This window comes from Pelophylax lessonae (assembly GCF_965119305.1).
Source record: "Pelophylax lessonae genome assembly, chromosome: 8".
Lineage (NCBI taxonomy): Eukaryota > Metazoa > Chordata > Amphibia > Anura > Ranidae > Pelophylax > Pelophylax lessonae.
This window is the reverse complement of record NC_138775.1, coordinates 191,486,906-191,513,880: the sequence shown is the minus strand read 5'-3', so window position 1 is coordinate 191,513,880 and position 26,975 is coordinate 191,486,906. Positions and strand designations below refer to the sequence as shown.

The window sequence follows — 26,975 nt, the reverse complement described above, 5'->3', positions numbered from 1 at the left end:
GGAGAGATGGGGGGGGGGATTTGCAGCCAAGGGAGAGAGCATGGTTCCGCAAATCTGTTAGTTTGCCCTGTATAAGCAAAGAACATATTTACTCTAATAATATGATAATTGAAGAATGATTTACATTTATGCTAAGCATTTCGTAAATTATTTCCCAGTGCCATATAAACTGAAGGTGAGGTAAGGGAAAGTTCAAATTAAAAAAATGATCAATAATTTAATTTTAGATTAATAACACAACTATTTGCTTTTAGGTTTGACATTTACCTTAAAAAAGGTGTGCTATGGATGCGACAGGAGCTAAAAGTGACTGCTCACCTCCATTCAACCCCCAAAAAAGTGTAAAAAAAAAAACACTTCCAATAATAAGAACAAAAACAGCAGCAAAGGGGTTATTCTCCCAAAGCACTAGCAATCAGACTTACAGTTTCCTAACTGACCCAATGCAGTTTGTTGGCTTTTATTGCAACAACTTCCAATTCACTAACAATATTTCTGCTTTTAACCAAAAACCCCCCACCAGTCTTTCTAAGCCTGCTGGCCATAAATCCAAGGCCATGCAGTGCATTATAGTTAAAAAAAAAACAAAAAAAAAACACCCATGTGTATCTGCACACAAATCTGCCAGGATTATAAATCTTGAGCTGTCAGAATACACTGATCCTCACCGATCACTGATTTTCCTACTCACTGAGCTGTAACAACTATGCAGATCAGTAGATACAATCAGATTATTGAGAAGGACAGGATGAGATGTACGTCTGTCCTATGATTTTGCATACAGTTTGTCCTCTGTTCTTAGGTAAAAAAGTTTTTTTTTTTTTTTTTTTTTAATTTCTAGTGGCTATCCTTGCCTGGCTAACCAAAATCCACATACTTCAGACATCCTGATAAAGTAGGTAATACACTTATATTTCTGGGCAGAACCCTCATAGTACACAGTCAGCATATGGTGTACAATGCAGAGTTTGACATTTTAACAAAGAACACCTATCATCTTGTTCTTACCTGTTCAATCCGGACTTGGGAGTTAATGAGCTGGTATACCACAGAGTCAGATAGTCCAATATCTTTCAGCAAAAACAATGTCAGAACTTCATCATCCTTTAAGATGTCTCTGATTCTTATACCACGCCCTAGGTAGAAAAACATTAGAGGTAAAGCGTTAAACTAATGTAGAAAATGGACATTGAATCTAACACATTAGCCTAAGCCTTTACTCTTAAGACAGGTGCTCTAGTGGGTAATGTTTGGGCAACCTAAAAGAAATGTATATTTTTTTAATATTTTCCTTCTTTATTATGGTCAGGACTTTTTTTTATATTAAATATTGCATATAGATATTTTTTGTTTTTTTCTTTGGGGAGTCTCTTGACTCCTTTTCACGTGTATCTTTCTCAGCTTTGGTGAAGGAGCCTCATGTTTACAGAGCTCAATAGCTTAGGCTGAATTTGTCAAAGGGACAACTCAACTGGTATTAGAGGGCTAAATCCCATGTTTCAATTAGGGAAACTACTGACAATCCTTGGCAACATGACATTCACAGGCAAAGCACAGGTGAATTTAAAGGCAAGGTTGTGTGGTAGCTGGCTGGTTATACAATAAAGAACTTGATGGAGCTGTGTTAACCTCCCTGGCGGTATGATTCTTTTGGATTTTAGGTGCTGAAAGCGGTACCATTATTTTAGGTGCTGAAAGCATGTAATTCTTGTGAATGAGCAGCCCAAACCAACTGTATACATTTATTATACATATTATATATATATATATATATATATATATATATATATATATATATATATATATATGTATGTATACATATATTATGTATACATATATTATATATATATATATATATATATATATATATATATATATATATATATATATATATATATATATAATGTATACAGTTGGTTTGGGCTGCTCATTCACAAGAATTACGTGTGTATATATATATATATATATATATATATATATATATATATACGTGTGTATGTATATATATATATATATATATATATATATATATATATATATATATATATATATATATATATACATATATATGTATATATATATATATAATATGTGTGTGTGTGTATATATATATATATGTATATGTGTATATATATATACGTATATATATATATATACTGTATATATATGTATATATATATATATATACTGTATATATATGTATATATATATATATATACATATATTTACATAAAAAGTACAGTAAAACTGCAGGAAAGGGCACTGGGGGGTAATGTAATGTGATTTTATTTTATTTTGAACGATATCAGTGTGTTTGGTGCATTTTACATTCGAATTTGCCGCCGGTTCCACCCCCCGGCGGACGTCACGTCGCCGGAGACGGAAGCCGGGGCTCGCAGACGATCGGGAGAGAGCTCCGCCGCCGCACACCGCTCGCAGACATCGCTGGATCCCGGAGAAAAGGTAAGTAAAACCTCCTCCAGCATCCAGCGATCTTCCTAGCGCTACCCCGAGTGTGACTCGGGGTTACCGCTTTTGGCACTAAAATCTTACCCCGAGTCACACTCGGGAATACCGCTAGGAAGGTTAAAGTATATTATAGTACAAATCTGCTCAGCGCATTGATGAGTTACTGCTTCATCCTTTATCCTCAATGCAACCCCAAACCCTAACACTTAATCTAGGCCTACCTCTAAAGCGATATAATAACCTAAGGGTAACCCCTAAACCTAAATTTAAAGTAACTCTAAACCTATTATGGTTAACTCACCTCTAAACCTAACATTGACCCTTAACCTGAACACAACTACTTAACCCAACCTAACCTCATGGCCCTAAATCTAAACCCAATAATCATTGAAATTAAAATACCTGGTATACTCCCTGTGGAACCTAAGGGGTTAATCCTCTGCATTGTGTAAAAAGGCTGTGCGATCTTGTATGCACAGATCCTCCTCTTCTTCCACTGACTCCAGAACATGTCTGGATTAGACAGAGCCTTTGGAGTCAGGCTGCACATGCTCAGTTTGGTGTGTATTTCTAGAGAGTTTTTGTTTTTTTCTTGGGAGAGTGCTTGTGATCAGCACTGGGCCAACCAGCACTGTCCAGACAGAGGGTCAGGAGCCCTGCATCCTGATAGGACAGCTTAATGCAGTATGAAAACTTCTCCTACAAGCTTTAACTAGACAAAAGGTATTTAGCAGTTTATATTTACTAAAATTATTGCATTTCCATGTTCTGTATACTGTGGGAGACCAGATATGTGAATGCAGGCTCCTGGGTTTAGTAACACTTTAATAAAAAAACATGCTCTTATGCCAAAATTACTGAAAAAAAATTGAATTATTTTGCTCAATTCTTTTATCCATTCTCTCCTCTTAGCTCTTGCTCTATGTCACCCGAAAGCTTCAGGATTTATTTTGACCATCTTGTAATTTACTTTGTGTTGTTAAATGAAAATTGGAATTTGCTAATAAAAGCACTTTAAGTATGTGACTGTTCCATATACAGTACATGTAAAATTCTTCGTACAAATGAGATATGTATACACGTACATGCTATACGGTAGTTATAAATGTGTTGTTTTGGCAACAGAAGCCACCTACTGTTTGATATGTTTATGTGGTATGTTTCATTTATGTGATATGTTTTTACAATAGTTATTCATTTTAAAATAATAAACCATATACATTCATCCGCAAACGTGTTTGCCGATTGTACTACCACTGTTCAGTATGTATTATGAAAGGAATTCTGCTTATAGTCTAGAACCCAGTTAGAGAACACTATTTATAATTGTTTGAAACTTTTAGTTGTCTGGTATTTGCACTTCAACAGGATCTTTCAAAGTCCCACTTAACTATGACAGTGACAAACGAGTGAAGTCGTAAGAGAGTAGCTTGAGGATATACAGACATAGGGGTCTGTGTCTTACATACGTTAATCTGAAGTACAGTATCTACACCTAACTACTTTTATCCTTTGTCTGTGCACTTGTAGTTAGCAAATCCCCCTGGCCTCTAATTGTTTAGCCTTTAAAATGCAGGAAATTAGCTTTAGCCATTGTCACACATTCTGTTTTGGAACTATCAAAAAAAACTGTTTTGTGTTATCATTTTAGTTTAGATCCTATGGGTTTGATTTATTAAAGGCATATAGGTTGTTCACATTGCAAGAGAATTTTACCAAGAGCTTAGTGAATGTGGTGAAATTTCGCTTTGCAAAATAAAATCCCCAATCAAGGAAAATGAAAAAAAAAAAAACAGCATTTTTTTAGGGTTGCACCAATACCGATACTGGTATCAGTATTGGTGCCGATACTAAGCATTTTCACGAGAATAGGTACCCCTTGAGCTCCCAATCTAAGGTCCCTAACTCACATGCATACACATACTAGGGCCTGTTTAGACAGGAGCCAATTAACCTACCACACTTTGGAGTGGGAGTGGGAGGAAACCAGAGTACCCAGAGGAAACCTATGCAGGGAGAACAGGGAGAACATGCAAACTCCAGGCAGGTAGTGTCATGGTTGAGATTCAAACCGGCAACCCTAGTGCTGCTAGGCGGAAGTGCTAAACATTTAGTCACTGTTCTGCCCACAGTGATCACTGTTGTTTTTTTCTTATACAAATTTTATTAATTTTCACATTATACTTATTACAAACATTATCATAAGACCAAAAAAGCTTCTTACATGTATAACAAATACTAATTCTGCCCTACCCACCCACCTCCTCCCTTTCCCTCTGTCCTATCTTTTAATTCTTCTCCACTCTGTACCCTTCCCGTTCCTCTCTCTGTTCCCATTTTACACACCTGCTAATTCCGCACACCTCTTTTTACGTTTAAACTCTTTCCAATCTTTCCAGATTTTCTAAAATGTTTCTATTTTATTTTCACCCATATAATACTATTCTTCTAAATTATAGATGTTTTGTATCTCTCTAACCCAGTCCCTTACCATTGGGTTTTCTGGTACTTGCCAGAACTTAGGAATTAGGTATTTTGCGGCATTTATTAGATGGGGTATCACCGTCATTTTATATTGCTTTATTGTGAGTTTGGTGCTGTGAAATAAGGAAGGTTTCAGGGATTTTGGCCATTTTAACTCCAGTTATTTCCTGGATAGATTGTATTATTTCCTCCCAGAATTTCTGTATGATTGGGCTCTCCCACCAAATATGTGACATAGTTCCCCTCATCCCACACCCCCTCTGACAAAGCAGTGATTTTTCAGGGTTGATATTTATGTGCTTTACTGGATGTACCATTTTGATAAACATTTATAGTTAATTTCCCTTGTTTTTATATCAATTGCAGTCCCATCCGCTAGGCTCATTATTTTCTCCTTTTCATCCTCACTCCCCTATGCGAGTTCTTCTTCCCATTTTCCCAAGAATGGTGGACTGACAGGGTCCGCCAATCTGGTGAAGATCTTATATATCTGGGATGTGCAGTGCTTCGGCGCACTTTTCAAGCTTAAAATTTTTTCGAAAGGCAATAGATTTTCCCCTGATCCTATTTGTTGAGGCAAAGTTTTTATAAAATGTTTTATTTGATGGTATCTCCAATCATCTATCAACAAAATATTTCTTTTGTGTCTCATTTCCTCCATTGTGCATTTTCCCCCACCTTTCATAATATCCCTTAACTGTGCATTTTTATCCTTTATCCATCCCCCAAAAATTGTCTCATACCCAGGTGCAAAATAATCAGTTTTGGCATTAGTGGGAAATTATAATCCCATTTCCTTTCTCTGTGTAATAAATCGCATTCCCTAATTACTTCCTTTGTAAGTGTACTAATATTTTTAGTCTCACTTAATGTGTTTTCTATTTTTACCCAAATTTTCCCTTGTGCATTACATGTCCAATCAGTAATTCTGGTTAATAGAACTGCTTTATAGTATCTTTTAAAATCTGGAGCTACTAACCCTTCTTGTGTTATATCTTTACTTGTCACTGCATATTTTATTCTTGTTTTTTATATTGCCAAATAAACCCACATATCATTATCTTTAGTGTATGAAAATAGCTCTGTGGTACGTGTATAGGGAGCATATGAATATTATAAAGTGCTTTTGGTAGGATCCCCATTTTAATCATGTTAATACGTCCTATCCAGGATAGCGGTTTATTAAGAGATTTTTCTTAGTTCTACTTTAAATTCATTCAATAATGGTATATAGTTTGTTTGGTATAGATCTTTCCATTTTGCTGTTAGTTTTACCCCTAGATATCTTAATTTTTCCTGCCATGTTTTTCCTTCTTTCTTATCTATGTTTAAATTTAGAGTTTCTGATTTTAGGGGATTTATTTTAAAATTTGATAGATCTCCGTAGCATTTTAAAAGTTTACTTATATTTGGTAGGATTGTTCCTGGGGCTAGAAACATAAAACAAGATGCCATCCGCATACGCTGTGACTTTGTGTTCTTCTCTTCCGTCTCTCACTCCCTTAATATCTATACAGTTCCTGATGGTTGCCAGTAAAGGCTCCAGTGTGAAGAATGAACAATAGGGGTGTCTTGTGCCATTTTTTAGCTCAAAAACTTGGGACAATGTCCCGTTTATCTTAACTGCTGCCCTTGGTATTTTAAATTTGCATTGTAATCCATTGAATCATTCTTGGTCCAAGATCTAACTCCTCCAATGTTGCTATCATAAATCTCCAGTCTACCCTGTCAAACGCTTTATCAGTGTTTACTGACAGGAGTAGAGCTGGGGGCCCGTCTTTTTTAGTTTTTTGTAGGAGTAGCAATGTTCTTACCCCGTTGTCTCTTCCTTCACTCCCTGGCACAAACCCTGCTTGATCTGTATGTATCCATAATGAAATTAGAACCTTTCGGGTCCTTTCACACGGGCGGTCCGTATGTCTGTTTTTCATCCCATTTTTTTGCGGATGAAAAACAGACATAATGCATGTCAAAGGGATTGCGGATGTCAGCGGATGACAATCCGCTGACATCCGATTTGCGTCCTTTCCTATGAGTTCCGCTGACATCCGCAATCCCATTGACATACATTATCTCCGTTTATCATCTGCAAACGGATAGGATGATAAACAGACATATGGACCAGATGCCATAAGTGTCATCCGTGTCCGTAAAAAAAAAGTGCCGGAGCAGAGGAAAATACGGTCCGCTCCGTGTGAAAGGACCCTTAGCCTGGTGGCTAGTATTTTTGCATATAGTTTTATTTCTACGTTTAATAATGATATTGGTCTATAGCTAGAGCATTGCGTGGGGTCGTTATCTTCCTTAGGTATTACTATGATATGAGGCTAGCAGTGATTCCTTTCTTATCTCCCTTCCATCTTTCAATGAATTCCAATACATATCTAATTTGGGAACAAGTATTTCTTTAATTCTTTTATATTAAGTTGCTGAAAAACCATCCGGCTCTTTCCTACAGCTAACTCTTTCAAGGCTTTGAAACTTCTTCCTGAGATATATTCCTTTCTAGTTCTATAAGTTTTCCTTCTTTTAATTTTGGAAGCTTGGCTTCTTTTAAATACGCCTGTGTCTTTCCCTTTCTCTCTAGATCATTTAACTGTTCCCCTCAGGTCTTACTGCGTATATCGCACTATAAAACGTACTAAATATTTCAGCTATATCTTTTGTTGAATGTACTAGGTCTCCCATCCTATTTTTAATTCTCTCTATATACCCCGCAGATTTTCTCTTCCTTATTATATTTGCCTGGCTTATTTCCCCATTGATATCTCTCTTTACTTACTCTATTTAGGGTTCTCATAATTTCCTGTTCCCTTAATGTGTTTAGTTCATCTCTTTTTAGCGCTAACAGATGTTGTATTTTATTTATTTATTTTTCATTTCCTTTCTTATGCCTTTGTTCTAACTCCTTTAATATTTTATTTGTATTGTTAAGTCTCTCTTTTTTTTTTTTTTTTTTTTTTGAGTCCCTATTGACATTAGAACACCCCTGATATAAGCTTAATGTGCTTTCTATACCATGGCAATTAATACATCCATTTACCCTAAAATAGTGCTCTAGTTTTTTTCTAATTTTCCCTTCAATTTCCTGTTCCCGTATTATGGAATCATTTAGTCTCCAGTTGTTTTCCCTGTCAGCTACCTCTGCCATCTTTATTTCCACCGTGATCACTGTTGTAACAGCAATCGAGGTGTGAAAAAAAAATCCTTGATCACCCTCCCCAGAGTATTACAGTGTTACTATAGTGACACTGAACTGCTCTGATCAAAGTATGTAAAAAAAAAATAGCTAAAGTAGAAAAAATGTTTAAAAAATTTAAAAAATGTTTTAACATACTTTTACCAGTCAGTGTCCCTGATCGGTACCACGCCAAGTGTATGATGATGTTGTACTGCACTAATGACAGTATGTAAAAATATGTGAAACATTTTGATTTTATTTATTTTCAAAACAATTGTGACAAAAAATTACAACTTCAAAAAAACTCTCCATGCATTTTACTAAATACATACTGTCTGCTTTCCAAAAAGGGTAGTTTGGGGGGTATTTTACTGTCCTGGCATGTTAAGGGCCTCAAAAAATTAGATTGTCCATCGGTACATCAGAATGTAAAAATTTTTAAATACATATACCATAGTTTGCAGACGTTATAACTTTGACACAAAACAATTATTATACACCTATTGGGAATTTTTTTTTTTTTTTTTTACCAAGGACATGAAACAGCATGCATACAAAGTCTAAATTTATAAAGAATTTTTATTTTTTTGATTTTTGTATTGGATATGTTGTATAACAGAAAGTAGAAACTATATATTTTTAAAAAAAAAAAAATTTTTCATTTATATATTAGAAAATAAAAAAAAAACTCAGTGGTGATCAAATGTCACCAAAATAAAGCTTCATTTGTGTAAAAAAAAAAAAATTATATAAGTTTCATTTGCGTACAGTGTTGCGTGACTGCGCAATTGCCAGTTAAATTAGTGCAGTGCCGAATAGCAAAAAATGGCCTTATCGTGAAGGGGGTAAAACGGTAAAATTATTAATATGAGATATTTTATGTTTGGGTGACTAAACAAATTGTAAAAATATGTTTGATAATTGTATTTTTTTAATCCTGAAGAAAATACTGTATATACTATACATTCACATAATGTTGTACCCCAAGGTTCAGTGTTGGGACCCTTACTTTTCAATATATTTGTAAATGATATAGTTTCTAGGATTAAAAGTACCATTTGAGTCTTTGCAGATGACACCAAGCTATGCAGTGGAATAACTTCCTTATAGTATGTCTCCAACTTACAAGCCGTTTAATTGGGAAACTATGTGGCAAATAAGGTTTAATGTTTATAAATGTAGAGTTATGCACATGGGGGCTAAGAATATACATGCATCATACATACATCATACATACTAGGAGGAGTACAAGTGGGGGAATCAATAGTGGAGAAGAATCTGGGTGTTTTGGTAGATCAGAAGCTTAATAATAGCAGGGGGGGTGGGGGAGGAGCCCTGACGCACGATGATGCTCACGCTGGTCTGGTGAGCTCCCAGCTGGCCACCCGCTGCTGCCTGATTCCGGGAAGAAGCCGGGCTGCGGGAAGGCTGGCACCCACCTGCCCTGTTGACATTGGCCGTATAAAGCTCTAGTTTTCAGGAACTCCTGCCCTGCTGACACTGGCTCCACTAATACTAGTGGAAGAGGACTGGGATCTGGTGGCTTCCCCTCCTCCCTGAACCCGCCGGCTGTGGATCCGCTTACCAACCGCTGAGGTTGCCGAACTGTCTGGGGGAGGCTCTGTCGCCTCAATGCGGAACATGGCTGATTGCCTCTGGAGGAGAAAGTGAAGGAGAGTGGGGTGCGGAAAGAGAGAGGGGCAGACCCCCGGGCTTCAGCTCATGAGGAGAGATAATTTTTTGAGGTGGGTGGCCTCAGTATATAGACTGCCATATATACGCATGCAGCTACACCTCTGAACACAGTACTCAGCCATCCATCCCTGCACATACTCGGCCACATGTCCCTGCAGAGAGCTTTGTGATGGATTGTGTATAATTAGGAGAGCGGGCCCCCTTGAGTGGTCAAACTTGATCCTAACCCTCAGAGTTTTGGGCGGTAGGCAACTCTTCTCCTGGCTGACATACTTACATCTATTTGGCTGGATATTACTTGGATAGATACTTACCAATTGCTCAAAGTTACGTAACCATCCACTCAGCCATCAACTTACCTCCCTAAAAACCCTGTGGGCTAAAGATGAGAGGTAAATCAAACAAAGCAGGAACGGGAAAATTTGCCCAAACAGCCCCCAGCGTGGGAGGTATCCAACGCTATATGTCAGCCGAGACAAGCATGCTTAAAGAGGGGCTTGGGAGCCCCTCGGCAGGGGGGCCTCAGCTAGGCTGGTCCATAATAGGCAAAAACTGCCAGCGGAAGAAAGTACAGCCACAAGGCCCAACGGATCAGTTTATACGTTCGGGGGGCAACCCTATAGGAGGCCCTAAAGTACAGAGCGGGAAGCCAAAAAAATCTGAAGAAGCCCAAATAACAATGCCCTTAATCAAAGAAACCCTGGCTGAGATGCTCTCCAAAATGGAAGTATTTCTGAAAACCAATATTGCAGCAGTTTGTGCAAATATCGGACAGGTTCTCAGCCGAGTAGAGGAGATGGAGGAAAAGCTAGATACGCATGACCAAAGGCTGGAGGATCTGAGTGAGCTGATGAAGTCCCTGCAGAGAGCAAATAGAGCCCTGGGATACAAAATTGAGGATCAAGAGAACCAAAGCCGTTGTAAAAATCTGCGCATACGAGGCTTGCCAGAGAAATATAAAGACGAAGAGCTCCTGTCAGTAATCTTAAGTTCATAGGGTGATGATAAGATATTGAAGCCAAGCCGATGAAATCCCAAGAGATGTGAGAGAAACATTCACACCCTTACAGAACAAGTGGTAGACTCCGATTGACTCGGATTGAGGGTAGAAGGGGGGGGGGAGGGGCGTAGGATGTGAAATGGAACAGAGAGACCCTTTTTTTTTTTCTTTTTTTTCTTTTTCTTTCTCTCTCTCTCGCCCTGATTTTGGGCCCAAACCAGACCCCCCTTTACTGCCGAACCTCTTATTTTTCATAGGTGTGGAATAAGGGAAGGGATGTTTAAAACTGCTCAAAATCCTGCCTCAAGCTTTAAAAGGGGAAGCATAAAGCAAAGAAGGCGAGAGTGTAATGGTGGCAGTGGGAGGCGAGGGAGGGAGGGATTGGAGGGTTTGCAGATTTGATGTTTTCGGTTGAGTCGAGGTGTCAGGGTGGTTGCCCCCTTGAAGGTACGGATAAGAGGTGGCATTCAGAGGTGCTCCACCAGATCCATACATTGAACAAGACTTGGAAACTTGTTCAACTCTTCGAAGAGATAGCCTTCCGGGTTGGGGAGATAGGATGGGGAGGGTGGGAGGGGATGTCTGCTCAGGTGGGAGGGGGGGAGGCTTCCTTTTTTTTTTTCTTCACCTCTACAGGTCCTCTTTCAAGGAAAATAAGTGCTGGCTGCTCCTTTGGCTACCCAGGGCTCTGGTAAATATAGTGTCTTACAACGTTAGAGGCTTAAATACACCTAGCAAAAGACAAAGTAATTAAAGAATTGCATCATTACAGGGCTGGAGTAGTCTGCCTACAAGAAACACACATTACACATGCTTTAGGGATTAAATTATGCTCTCGGCTCTTTCCCATGTGGTTTTATGGTGACTCGTTTTGAGCCATATACGGGGAGTGGCGATTGTATTTGACAGGAGCACTGTACTTACGTTAAAGGAGCAGCTAGCAGATCCCGAGGGGAAGTTTTTGTTTATTAAGGGAAGGTTATTCAACGTGGAGTTTACCTTTGCTAATATTTACTCCCCAAATAGAAATCCAAAAAAGTTCTTGAGGAAAACCCTGAAAAAACTGATGGCATTTAAAGAGGGGAGGCTTTTTGTAGCGGGAGGCTTAAACATGGGGTTGGACCCGCGTTTGGATTCATCAACAGGGACTTCCCATCTTCTATTACGAAGGCAGAAGGAAACTAAGAGACTATTGGGGGAGTATCAGTTAGTGGATGCCTGGAGGGTTAGACACCCAGAATGCACCGGTTATAGTTTAGTAAGATTTATTTTCAGCAGCACCTAGAGGAAGGGCCTGAAAACTGAATGATTCACTCATTCAGGATCCGAAGATAGTGGAGAGAGTAGAGAAGGAGCTGGAGAGCTTCTTCGCTATTAACGATATACCAGAGACCCCACAAGCTACTTTGTGGGAATCGCATAAGGCTTATATATGGGGGATATTTTTAGGCATTGAGACACAAAGAAAAAAGGAAAAGAAGGAGAGGATGAACCAGCTACTTAGGGAGATACATACACTGGAACAATGGACTAGACCTAAAGGCATCCCAGAGAAGAGAGAGCTAAAGAAGAGAAGAGACGGGTATTGGCAGCACTTATGGAACAGGAGACAAAAAGCGCATTGTCACGAAAGAAAAATATTAATGGGGGAATAAACCTGGGAAATGGTTAGCAAAAGCAGTGAGGGAAAAAAAAATGCCAGCTTTACAATATTAGACAGAAAGAGAAAGGCCAGGATAGAGGTAAGGAAGATCTGGCTACAAGGAAATATCTGCAGGATCTTGATCTCCCAAGGCTACCCAGAGAGGAGTTAGAGGACTTAGAGGCTCTGATCACATGTGAAGAGGTTGGGTGGGAAATAGAATATGGCCCTGGGGAAGAGCCTGGGTCCTGATGGATATTCAATCCTGTATTACACAAGGTTTTAAAAAATCCTAGTTCCAAATGGTGTGAATATTTCAACATGGTGGGGGGAGGGGAGAATTTCAGAGAGAAGTCTTTGCTCGCCTACATAACTCTTATTTTGAAGGAGGGGAAAGACCCTATGACACCGACGAGTTATAGACCCTAATACAGATATTAAAATCTTCGCTAAGATAACAGCAGAAGGATTAAAACCTTTATCGTCTAAATGCATACATAATGACAGGTGGGTTTTGCGCCTGGTCAGGAGGGACAGCTGCCTTAAATCACTCCTTTTGATCCACGAAGCAAAAAATAAAAGTACTTGGGTCATATTACTGTCTATAAATGCCGAAAAGGCCTTTCACAGGGTTGATTAGGGCTTCATGTTTGAGACCCTGAGATACCTAGGCTTGAGAGAAAGGATGATAAGATGGATCTCTGCCCTTTATTACCATACAACGGAAAAAATAAGAGTGAATAGCAGCTTGTCCTCCCCCTTCTAACTATACAACGGGACTGGACAAGAGTGCCCCTTTTCCCCAATGTTGTTTGTCCTAGCTCTAGACCCCTACTGGCAGCAATTTGCAAAAATCCGGACATTAGAGGGGTGAGAGCGGGGAGCAAGGAGTATAAGGTGGCCGCATATGCGGACGATGTATTATTCTTTATCTCTATCCCCAGGCTAACGCTTCCGATAGTGCTTGAGGAATTAGGGAGATATGAGAAGCTATCACATTTTAAGGTCAACATAGCTAAATCGGAGATTTTGAATATTACAACACCAAAGAGAGAGCAACAGGCAATTCAGCCTAAATTCCAATTTAAATGGTGTAGAGAGGAACTGGGATACCTTGGCATTAAATTAACTTCATCATTAGCGACTTTGTATAAGGCCAATTATATACCACTGTTAAGTAAGGTGAAGGAACACTTGAACTCCCTGAGACATAGCCCCTTTTCATGGTTGGGTAGAATAAATGCAGGAAGAATAAATATTCTTCCTAAGCTTATATACATATTCCAAATGGTCGCAATCACCCTCCCCCAGGCCTTTTTTTAGGAAGTTAAGAGCAATGGTATTAAAATATACATGGGTACACAAATGCCCTCGAATCGCCTATGCAGTATTAGCAAAGGGTCAGGTGGAGTAGCTTGCAGCTGATTTTAAAAAATACTATCATGCAAGTTCTATAGCACGAATAGCAGATTGGATACACAATAAGGAAGGTAGGAGTTGGGTAGAAATTGATTGCGCACAAAGTAAGGTAGATTCGGAAAAGATGGTGTCGGTGCCACGAGCATATTGAGACTTGGCTAATAATATGAGTACATTGGCTAGCAACACGTTAAGAATTTGGGATCGTTCATGTAGATTTTTTCACTGGGAATATAATGCACCCTTGATTTCATTAATAGACACAAATTATTTTAAACCAGGGAAAGAGAACTATTTATGTTTTATTAGATGGGCAAAAAATGAGGTGATACAGTTAAAAGATGTAATGGTAGGAAACAGATTGTGCACTTTCTTTGAGTTAACACAAAAATGGGGTGATATGCCACTTGATAAATGGAGATATACACAATTGCAACTCTTCGTGCACTCTCTACCGCAGCCTCTGCAGGGAGGGGATAACATGAGTCCAATGGAGAAATTGTTGCGCTCCCCCCGCATGCACTAAGCATAGCATATCAAAAATATATAAGATTTTATTAAGGGTAACTAAGATTAGCTTGCTACTCATCGGTTGATTTAAGAACAACAGAGATGTACTATAAGCTTTTTTGCTAGAGGGTATCTCACCCCGCAGAGGGCTCAGAGGCTCGGTGCAGAGATATCCCCAACTTGTTGGAGGGGATGCGAAGCTCCTGGGACCTTCACACATCTGTGGTGGCAGTGCACGAAGATTCAAGTTTTTTGGGAAGAGATTATTAAATTAATCCACCGGATTACAGGAGATTGTATTCAGATGGAGCCTTGGAGTTTCCTGTTTCACAATACAGAGAAAAAGGCGATGGCATATAAGAATACGCTAGTGCCTCACCTAATGAGCATCAGCTAAAAGCCTGATACAAGTACTCTGGCAGTCACCATAAGTCCCGAGTATGAAGGACTGGGTTGCAGGGGTGGATTAAGCGAGGTCCATGAAGGAAACGATACATGCAGCAGAGGACTCCTGTGCAAAATATATGGATATACAGTATGGGGAGATTGGTTGAAGTTAAAAAAAAACTGAGGACTATATGAAGCTTTTGGGTGTTTGAGGCTGATAACATAGACAGCTTAGGGAACATAATTACCTGGGCCTAAGAGGCCGGGCTAAGGTCATGATCTATGATGCATAAGCGAGAAAGAGTGCAGAAGAGTGTGTGGATAGTAGAGAAAGCAATAGGAGGGGATTTTAATTTTTTTCGTTTTTCTTCTTGGTTCTGTTTGTGGTTGGGGGGGGAGGGGTGGCTAATATAGAGGTTTACTTGTAAAAGTTTATAGATTCATTAACTTGTGTAATGACCTGAACTATGTTTGTATATGCTGATGGAAACTGAATAAAATGTTAATGTATAAAAAAAAAAAAAATTAATAATAGCATGCAATGCCAAGCTGCGTTTTGAAAAGCGAGCAAAGTATTTTCTTGCATTAAGAGAGGCATGGACTTCAGAGCGATAGATACCATTTTTCCCCTGTACAAATCATTAGTAAGACCTCATCTGGAATATGCAGTTCAGTTTTGGGCACCAGTTCGACAAAAAGGATATCGAGGACCTGAAGAAAGTGCAAAGAAGAGCAACCAAACTGATAGGAGTCATAGAGGGGCTCAGCAATGATCAGAGGAACTGAATTTATTCTCTCTTGAGAAGAGATTAATACATAAGTGGTCCATATATTGATTTTGGTGTTGAGGTATTCACTTTAAGGTCATCACAGAGGACAAGGGGACACTCGTCTGGAGGAAAAGAGATTTAATCTCCAAATATGGAAAAATTTCTTAACAATAAAAGCTGTGAAAATGTGGAATAGACTCCCTCAAGAGCTAGTTCCGTCCAGCTCAGTAGATTGTTTTTAAATAAGGCCTGGATTCTTTCCTAAATGTACATAATAGCTTGATACTAACATTATAGGTAAAGTTAATCCAGGGAATATCCGATTGCCTCTTGGGGGATCAGGCAAGACTTTTCTCCCCTGCTGGAGCAAACTGGGTCATGCTTTGCTGGGTTTTCTTGCCTTCCTCTGGATTAACAGTGGGTATAGGATTGTGTATATAGGATTGCATATTTTTCCTCCTTCTATTGGTTTAACAATATGGAATTGTGTTTTTTTTTCAACCAGACTATGTAACATTCCCTTTGAAGGACACCCCCATTACTGAACAACCCTCTTTCCTAAGAGATAACCATAGTAGCCCCTAAAGGTGCTCTGATTGGACAAAGAGGATGACAGTAGGACGGGGTAAGCCTTTAGAGCCAAAGGCACACTTAGAGGGGAGTTTACTGCCTACTTAAAGTGTATGTACAGACAAAATAATTTTAATTTTTTTTTGTTTGACTTGTTTTGTTTGGGACAGAGTAGGGAAGGGTTAGCAACTTTGTCAATTTTTTTGTTATTGCTATCTGATCCCCTACTGGAAAGAATCATCCTCTTTATTTGCCTTGGTAACTGTAGCATCCACTTTATTTGAGGATGTGAGGGAAAATCCCACTTTCTGAGTTACCACTAGAACAGAAAAAGGGGGCAAATCTCCTTAATAGTGGTGGTTAAGGGTTACACTGCGCTGCACCCGCAAAGTGGCTAAACTGCAGGACGGCAGTGTGAATGCACCCTAAGGCAATGCACTTGTGTTTCAGCAAGCCGCAATGCACGGCAATGCACAGCAGTGTTATTTCATTTCTGCAGGCTGCCTTAATGCGAAGTAGGTTAATGCACAACATTATCTGTGTTAGCGCACAGGGCGTTAACAGACCGCAAGGATGTAAATGGGCCCCAGACAGGCAAACAAAATCATTATCATCAAATCTAAATTTAGCATCTAGAAATTTACCTGAAACTTTTCCGGGGTTAGTTCGAAGGGTATCCATGAAATTAGACATTGTATACAGTTCCCTCCACACCCTTCCAAGGTGCTGGATATCTGGCTTCTCTAAAAGGACATCTTGGGCATCTTTATAAGCTCTGGCAAGTCTTAGGAAAAGCAAAGAACAAACGGTTATTTGTAATGGAAAAAGGCTAAACCAGAAAACTGATAAAGCTTCAGAGACCTGCACTGTTCTCATGAAACACAGCACAGGTGCTTGTAGATTAGCAGACGCCAATTCACAGGTAGGGCAGTGAGTGTGGCATTAGCTAGATATGCCTTGAGGAAAAAAATAAAGATATCCTTTTAAGTATGTTGTTTTTTCATGAAATATTCCTCTTTATTCAATCTGCCAGCTCAGACCCCTGGATTTACTAAACTTCTGTGGTGTTACAGAATTTAAAAGAAAAGTTACAGTATATATTCAGCACGCACAAATGTAAAAAATCACACATTTCAAACTGGGTTTTTTTTTGGCCACTTGCTCATTCTTTGTAGCCCTTGATTGTTCCCCAACTGATAAAGGCTAAGCTTCCTTAAAAAGGAACTCCACTTTTGTAAAAAATGCCTCTCCTTTGCAGACTGACTCTGAATTATGCACTCTCAATGTTCTAATGAGAAAATTTGCAGTGTCTGCATCCCTTTAGAAGTATTTAATCCTTGGGGAATACCTCACCAAAATTATATTCTTATTGCTTATTTTATCTTAGTTCAGACTTCTGGGAAAATCAATAAGCCAATCACACAAGCAGGAAATGGCATTTCTGGGGGTGTGCTGTACACTGCTAGTGTACAAAATGTCTCCCATTTTTCATTGAATTTTAAAAAAAATTACAGCAGGTATGGGTTTAAAAGGAAAGGTAATTTTTAATAACATTCAGTTTCAACATACTATTTTCAGTGCTCCTCCCTAGATCAAAAGGTTAAAAGTTGCAGAGTTTACTAGAATAATAATTACTAAAGTGCCATTGTCTTTTTTCTGGAAAGTAACTGTATAGCCAAAACTTTGTGTTCTATAGCAGAAGGGCTAAAGCATATATTGGGTTTTTTTTGCTGTATGTTTCACTGCTTGTTTTTTTTTTTTTTTTTATTGGCCTTGTGATCGTTATCAGAGAGACAGAAAAAGATGGAAAATTACCGATTGTCCCCAGAACAAGAGATGAGAGTAAATCTTCCAATAACTCCACTTAATCGTGTAACAGTTGTGTAAGAGGAAAATTCTCTCCAATTTTGGAAAAATTTCAGCTCACTTCCTGTTGTATCTTCAAGACAGGAAGTTAAAAAGAAATAATTTTCATGATTGTATTTCATATACAGATCTGTAAATGCAACCCTCTAGTGAGTGTCACTTATCAAAAATGTAAATGGCATCCCTGCCTGGTCTTGCAAGTTTAAACATTATGGGGTTGATTTACTAAGGACAGCCATAAACGGTTCGAATCTTGGCCAGTTCAGTAAGAACCGGCCATGATTCAAACTGTGTGTGGGCAGGCTGAATATCCAAAGTTGATCGATCAACTTGGGTACAACCAGCCTGCCAGGTTTACTTGGGATTATCGCTAGCAGCTGCTATAGCTGCTAGCAATAATCACTGTCTTCTCCTGGCGGTGACGGTTTTCCCTACCCGCCCCTGACAATTGCTTGGAAGGAGGGATTCCCCTGTCAACACTGTCTGTGTTGATGGGGGAACTGTGCACATTTCTTTCCTGCAACCCTTTTTTGCAGGAAAGAAATTTGCACCGTCTATGGCCTGCCTAACACTGGAGAGTCACAAAATCTGGGGCAGCTGTGCATGGTAGCCAATCAACTTCTAACTTCAGCTTGTTCAAATAATCCTTGATAAAACCTAGGCTCTTTCCAGTTTTAGTAAATCAGCCCCTATGGCTATTTAGAATTCAATAGAAAAACTATCATTATATTTTGAACCTAATCACCTTGAAAACAGTTAAATATTTAACATTATTAGTAGGGTTGAGCGAACACCTAGATGTCCGTGTTCGACGGGTTCGGCCGAACTTTAAAAAAAAGTCCGGGTCCGTGTCCCGGACTTTTACCGAACTTTTCCCGGACACCGAACCCCATTGAAGTCAATGGGGACCCGAACTTTAAGGCACTAAAATGGCTCTAAAACACCAAAGGAAAGGGCTAGAGTGCTGCAAATGGCAGCAAAACGTAATTAAGAGCATGGCAAGTGCTCTGCAAACAAATGTGGATAGGGAAATAACTTAAAACAACAAAAAAAAACAGAAAAATAAAACAATGTTCTTCTTCATCTCTGAAGGACGAGGCCCATATGGAGTAGGAGGGAGGTTAAGGTGGTGGTGGATGTGGCGGTGACATAGGCGTGCGCACAGGGTGTGCTGGGTGTGCCTGGGCACACCCTAATCACCTAGGGCACATAGCATTGCCAGTGAGGAGATGGGAAAGATCTCCCTGGGACCTGCTCTGCTCTATTTCTCCTTGCCTACAGGTACATGGCCCCGATACATTACTCTCCCTGCTGGCAAACACATGCATGTGTATTTCAACTTTGGGGTGCACACCTTAATGCAATAGGCTGCGCACACCTATGGGCGGTGTAGGTGGAAGCGGCGGTGGAGGAGGACCAGGGCCGGATTAACAGCATCATGGGCTTGGTGCTGAGGATTTTGAAGGGCCTTAGGGCCGTGCCTTGCCATGCACCCAGAGGAGGAAGGGTGCAGCCATGCATGCCTAATTCAACATGGGATGCTGTCTCTGAAGCCCATAAACACATCCATGCATCGCCAACTGTCCCTCCTTGTCCGGCCTTCACGCTGTGTGGGGAGGTTCTGAGGGTGCTGCCTGGGGAAGCGAGCATAGAAGCCAGACTTCTGTGTTTACAAGTGACAGAAGAGCGGTAACAGTGAATATGGCCAACCCGGGGCCTATATAAAAGGTAGGGGCCTGGAGCTGCAGCTCCAATAGCCCCTACATTAATCTGGCCCTGAGGAGGAGGACGAGGTAGCCAACACTGCTTCTTTTCACAAATTTTAAATGAGGGTACACCCCAAAAGAGTGAGAAAGAGCAAAAATGGAACAATGGGTGGGTAAGGTCGGTATCCATTGCTATTCTGCATAAGGTACGGAAAAGTCCCGTGGGATCCATGCCTGGTTCATTTTAATGAACGTGAGCTTGTCCACATTGTCTCTGGACAGGCGGCTGCGCTTGTCTGTTATAACGCCCCCAGCCGTGCTAAATACCCGTTCAGATAATACACTGGCTGCAGGGCACGCCAGCACCTCCAAGGCGTAAAGGGCAAGCTCAGGCCATGTGCCCAATTTGGAGACCCAGAAGTTGAAGGGGGCAGACCCGTCATTCACTACATGTAGGCGTGTGCACACATACTGCTCCACCATGTTGGTAAAATGCTGCCTCCTGCTAAGACGTTCCATCTGAGCTGCTGGTGCTGCTGTTTGTTGTGGCGTGCTGACAAAGCTTTTCCACATTTCGGCCATGCTAACCCTGCCTTCTGAGGTGCTGGCGGTGCCCTGGTTGCGTTGGCGACCTCCTCCTCCTCCTCCTCTGCCTTGTGCTTCCACTGTGGCCCCGCTGTCAGATGGGAATGCCAGCAGCATGGCGTCTACCAGCGTGCGCTTGTACTCGCGCATCTTGCGATCGCGCTCCAGTGAGTGAATTAAGGACGGTACGTTGTCCTTGTAACGGGGATCCAGCAGCGTGGCCACCCAGTAATCAGCACAAGTTAGAATGTGGGCAACTCGGCGGTCGTTGTGGAGACACTGCAGCATGTAATCGCTCATGTGTGCCAGGCTGCCCAGAGGCAACGAAAGGCTGTCCTCTGTGGGAGGTGTATGGTCCGTGTCCTCTGTATCCCCCCAGCCACGCACCAGTGATGGCCATGAGCTGGCCTGGGTGCCACCCTGCTGTGAACATGGTTCCATCTCCTCCTCCAGCTCCTCCTCCTCCTCATCCTCCTCATCCTCCAGAACTGTGCCCCTGCTGGACAATTGCGTCCCTGGCGTTTGCGTGTGCAGGAACCCACCCTCGGAGCCCCTTGCGAATGACTGCCCTGAAAGCCTTGGAAATGTTACCTCTTCATCCTCCTCCTCCTCCTCATCCTGTGCCACATCCTCTTCCATCATCGCCCGAATTGTTTTTTCAAGGAGGCATAGAAGTGGGATAGTTAAGCTGAGAACGGCGTCATTGCCACTGGCCATGTTGGTGGAGTACTCAAAACAGCGCAACAAGGCACACAGGTCTCGCATGGAGGCCCAGTTAAATTAAATAGCGGAATAGAAAATATGATCCAAAAAAAGTGTATGTATATCACACGTACACAACCACACTAGGCCCTAATTACTATTGTTTGTACCCCTAAAAGGCTAGATGAGGAGTAGGGGGAGTATGGAACAGGCAGCACCCTCAAACCTTCAGAAGTATGAGATGAACCCCAACAACTTGGAAAGGTGGATCTCTCTCACACGTACCGACACAGACTATCCCGCAATTCAATTGATCCTCAAAGGTTTTTATTGAATAGCGGAATAGGAAATATGATCAAAAAAAGTGTATGTATCTCGCACGTACACAACCACACTAGGCCCCAATTACTATTGTTTGTACCCCTAAAAGGCTAGATGAGGAGTAGGGGGGGTATGGAACAGGCAGCACCCTCAAACCTTCAGAAGTATGAGATGAACCCCAACAACTTGGAAAGGTGGATCTCTCTCACACGTACCGACACAGACTATCCCGCAATTCAATTGATCCTCAAAGGTTTTTATTGAATAGCGGAATAGGAAATATGATCAAAAAAAGTGTATGTATCTCGCACGTACACAACCACACTAGGCCCCAATTACTATTGTTTGTACCCCTAAAAGGCTAGATGAGGAGTAGGGGGGGTATGGAACAGGCAGCACCCTCAAACCTTCAGAAGTATGAGATGAACCCCAACAACTTGGAAAGGTGGATCTCTCTCACACGTACCGACACAGACTATCCCGCAATTCAATTGATCCTCAAAGGTTTTTATTGAATAGCGGAATAGGAAATATGATCAAAAAAAGTGTATGTATCTCGCACGTACACAACCACACTAGGCCCCAATTACTATTGTTTGTACCCCTAAAAGGCTAGGAGTAGGGGGAGTATGGAACAGGCAGCACCCTCAAACCTTCAGAAGTATGAGATGAACCCCAACAACTTGGAAAGGTGGATCTCTCTCACACGTACCAACACAGACTATCCCCCAATTTAACTGATCCCCAAAGGTTTTTGATTAAATAGCGGAATAGAAAATATGATCCCAAAAAAGTGTATGTATATCACACGTACACAACCACACTAGGCCCCAATTACTATTGTTTGTACCCCTAAAAGGCTAGGAGTAGGGGGAGTATGGAACAGGCAGCACCCTCAAACCTTCAGAAGTATGAGATGAACCTCAACAACTTGGAAAGGTGGATCTCTCTCACACGTACCAACACAGACTATCCCCCAATTTAACTGATCCCCAAAGGTTTTTGATTAAATAGCGGAATAGAAAATATGATCCCAAAAAAGTGTATGTATATCACACGTACACAACCACACTAGGCCCCAATTACTATTGTTTGTACCCCTAAAAGGCTAGGAGTAGGGGGAGTATGTAACAGGCAGCACCCTCAAACCTTCAGAAGTATGAGATGAACCCCAACAACTTGGAAAGGTGGATCTCTCTCACACGTACCAACACAGACTATCCCCCAATTTAACTGATCCCCAGAGGTTTTTGATTAAATAGCGGAATAGAAAATATGATCCCAAAAAAGTGTATGTATATCACACGTACACAACCACACTAGGCCCCAATTACTATTGTTTGTACCCCTAAAAGGCTAGGAGTAGGGGGAGTATGGAACAGGCAGCACCCTCAAACCTTCAGAAGTATGAGATGAACCCCAACAACTTGGAAAGGTGGATCTCTCTCACACGTACCAACACAGACTATCCCCCAATTTAACTGATCCCCAAAGGTTTTTGATTAAATAGCGGAATAGAAAATATGATCCCAAAAAAGTGTATGTATATCACACGTACACAACCACACTAGGCCCCAATTACTATTGTTTGTACCCCTAAAAGGCTAGGAGTAGGGGGAGTATGGAACAGGCAGCACCCTCAAACCTTCAGAAGTATGAGATGAACCCCAACAACTTGGAAAGGTGGATCTCTCTCACACGTACCAACACAGACTATCCCCCAATTTAACTGATCCCCAAAGGTTTTTGATTAAATAGCGGAATAGAAAATATGATCCCAAAAAAGTGTATGTATATCACACGTACACAACCACACTAGGCCCCAATTACTATTGTTTGTACCCCTAAAAGGCTAGATGAGGAGTAGGGGGAGTATGGAACAGGCAGCACCCTCAAACCTTCAGTATGAGATTGTGTTCACTGTACCCCACAAAGATTGAGTTCACTGCACCCCACAATGATTGTGTTCACTGCACCCCACAAAGATTGTGTTCACTGCACCTCACAAAGATTGTGTTCACTGTACCCCCCAAAGATTGTGTTCACTGCACCCCACAAAGATTCTGTTCACTGTACCCCACAAAGATTGTGTTCACTGCACCCCAAAAAGATTGTGTTCACTGCACCCCAAAAAGGATGTTGTTCACTGCACCCCAAAAAGGATGTTGTTCACTCCACCCCAAAAAGATTGTGTTCACTGCACCCCACAAAGATTGTGTTCACTGCACCCCAAAAAGATTGTGTTCACTGCACCCCAAAAATGATTTTGTTCACTGCACCCCAAAAAGGATTTTGTTCACTGCACCCCAAAAAGGATGTTGTTCACTCCACCCCAAAAAGATTGTGTTCACTGCACCCCAAAAAGATTGTGTTCACTGCACCCCACAAAGGATTTTGTTCACTGCACCCCAAAAAGATTGTGTTCACTGCACCCCAAAAAGGATGTTGTTCACTGCACCCCAAAAAGGATTTTGTTCACTGCACCCCAAAAAGATTGTGTTCACTGCACCCCACAAAGGATTTTGTTCACTGCACCCCACAAAGATTGTGTTCACTGCACACCAAAAAGGATTGTGTTCACTGCACCCCAAAAAGATTTTGTTCACTGCACCCCAAAAAGATTGTGTTCACTGCAGCCCAAAAAGATTGTGTTCACTGCAGCCCAAAAAGATTGTGTTCACTGCAGCCCAAAAAGATTGTGTTCACTGCAGCCCAAAAAGATTGTGTTCACTGCAGCCCAAAAAGATTGTGTTCACTGCAGCTCACACACAGAAAAATGGATGTGGATCACTGACACCTGCCTATCTCCAATCCCACACCACACAGCAATATCGATTGTAGTTTGTAGAACACAGTTTCCCTAAAATTCAGCAGACTCTGTCCCTAACAGGATTGAGAAGAGATCGTAGATCAGGATTGAGTGCAGACCCCACCCCCCACACAGCAATATCGATTGTAGTTTGTAGAAGACACTGACCCTATATAATTCAGCAGACTCTATCCCTAAAATGCCTACAACTCGCCCTGCCTAAACACTCCGACCTGTCCCTCAATTCTATCCGGACACAAATGGTTTTTTCCTGCCTATCTTTCCCTAATCAGCAGCCAGCACGTTGATGTGTGCTCTGTCCCTGAATCTAAGCAGCATAATGACGCCGCTGCGGCTGCCTCGAACTTATAAAGACTTGGTCACATGCTTCAGACGGCCAATCACAGCTACTGAGACATTTGCAGGCATGGCTGGGATGGCTTAAGGCACACCAGTTAAACGATTGTTGATTGGCTGTTGAAAGCCCGCCATGAAAAGAGCGCCAAAGCATGCAAAACCCGGAAATAAAACGACCGAACACGGATTTTTACCCGAACATACAGTAAAGTGTCCGTGTCCGTGTTCGGGTACAAAAAATCCAATTATTCGGTACGAACACGAATAATACAGTCCGTGTTCGCTCAACACTAATTATTAGCTTTTTTTGGTGTTGAAACTATCATTGTGTCTCATTAAAGCCAATTCATTCCAACCCCGCATCCTCCTTTAAAATTTACAGACATGGGGTTAACTCCCCTCCTAGGATTGGCCTACAGGTGCTCCAAGAGCCCTGGGGTCGGGGGGGGGACTTGCCTTACCTGATCTTTTGAAGTATTTTCTGGCTGGGCAGGGAGTGTTTGCGCAGCGATGGCTTCGTGGAGATGATGGGGATTCTGCCACAGTATTGGAGGTGGCTGTTTTGGGTTCCTATGAGAGCCTTCGTCTTCTTTTGCATTGTGGCTCACAGGCTGACTTTCCCCTGACGGGTACGATGTGCTCCACCATCAAAGCCTGGGATTATATGCGGGCACTGATGGAGCCTGGAGCGACTGGAGTGTCCCCGGCCTCCCCTCTGTGGCGGAATCCTAAGTTTCCTCATTTTCTCTCGATTTCGGATCCTGCTCTCTGGGCGTCTAGGGGGGTCAAGACGCTGGGCGATGTTACCTCCGGTGGAGAACTTTGTCCCTTTGATGCCCTGAATGCCCGATTTGATCTGCCGAATCACTATCTATTCCGCTATCTTCAGCCTCGTCATGCTTTTCTGGCACAGTTTGGTACCTCCCGGGTGGAGGTCAAAACCTCTGCGTTGGAGACTGTTGTGCAGGTTGAGGATATGCGGAAGCCCCTCTCTGCATTATATAAAGAACTTTTTGTCACTACTCCATTGGCGGTGCGTAGGTGTAGGGCACGATGGGTGGAGGAGGTACCGGACTTGGATGGTGATGATTGGGATGATATGTGGTGTGCTCCCTTCGCTTACCTGGTCTCTGCTAGGGACCGCCTGATACATTTTAAGTTCCTGCATAGGATCTATTATATGCCGGCAAGACTGGCCCGTATTTATCCAACATCCTCTGCGGAGTGCTGGCGTTGCTCCCACTCTCCGGCGGATTTTGGCCATATTTTCTGGCGTTGCCCAGTGGTCTGGGATTACTGGACTGCTGTGCTGGCCTGCATTACAGAGGTGGTTAAAATTCCGGTTCCTAATTCTGTTGAGGTCTGTCTTCTGGGATTGGTTGATGGACTGGCCCCTGCGAGGGCCCTTCGTACGCTGGTCAGCTTGCTCCTCTTTTATGACCATAAGGCTCTGCTCCTACACTGGAGGAGCCCGTTGGCCCCCACCGTCCTCTTTTGGAAAGGTCTGGTAAATAAGGTGACTCCGCTCTATAAGGCCACGTATCTCAGCAGGGGGTGCCCTCGCAAGTTTGATAAGAAGTGTGGAAGCTGTGGATTGACTCCTCGGCCTCGACCTCTGCTGGACAGTCTTAAGGGGCCTATTGTATTTATGGCATGGGATGGCTGGGGGATGAGTTATTGAATGCCTATGTCACCTGTCTGATGCATTGATATTGCCCATTTCTCCTTGTCTACCTTTTCAATTACTTCTTCTTTTATAATTGAGGACTGATGCTGATATTTGCTGCTCGCTTGTTCTGTGATGTCTCTCTGCCCTATAGGCCTGCTAATGTTGTGTTGAACTGACCTCGAGGGGTTGTTCTGCCTCCTTAGGGGGCTTTGTTTCTGCATAATGAGACCACTGGGTGGAGCCTGGGGTGGTGGGTGGGTGTTGGGTGACCTGTTGTCACTTGTTTTCTTTTTATGTGTTTGCCCTGTGTGGCACTGTGTTGTGTTTTATGTTGTATTTCATTGAAAAACTTTAATAAACAGAAATTAAAAAAAAAAAAATTTACAGACATGGAACATCTTGTGAATAATGCCATTATCTAGAAATAAATAAAAAAAATGCATTTATTTATTATTTCCATGGTTCTGTATTTGAAATACATAAGCTGTGACTGGGGTAGGGTATTTAAAATAAATTTACCAATAAATAAGACAATTAAGAAAATAAATGATATAAATGATATAACATAAATGTTTTACATTTTAAAAGATTTGGCACATTGTGCTAATTTGTGCTATAGGAAACCTCTAGTAGTGAAATTGGAGTGGAAGTGTCAATTCTGACAATGTAATATCTCTCAACCTTTGATAACATATAAGAACAAGTCTTCCCTTTGTGCGATAACATGTATGAAACACACAACACATCTCTAACCTAACGATAGTAACAAAATACTTCCTTAGATTCGCTGATTCACCTGAAAGATCAGTAGGATATTGACAATATCTAGACAT

The 26,975-nt window shown here is 41.4% G+C and overlaps 1 protein-coding gene across 1 annotated transcript in view; it reads right to left on the bottom strand.

Annotated features, from left to right (window-relative positions):
• ABCA4 (ATP binding cassette subfamily A member 4) overlaps positions 1-26,975 on the bottom strand; it is a 335,662-nt gene that overhangs the window by 247,735 nt on the left and 60,952 nt on the right. Inside the window, exons 5-6 of the mRNA XM_082265714.1 lie at positions 16,772-16,911; positions 1,009-1,136 (exon numbers count right to left, since the gene is read on the bottom strand). Coding sequence (XP_082121840.1) covers positions 1,009-1,136; positions 16,772-16,911 — 268 coding nt within the window. The remainder of the gene's footprint in view (positions 1-1,008; positions 1,137-16,771; positions 16,912-26,975) is intronic.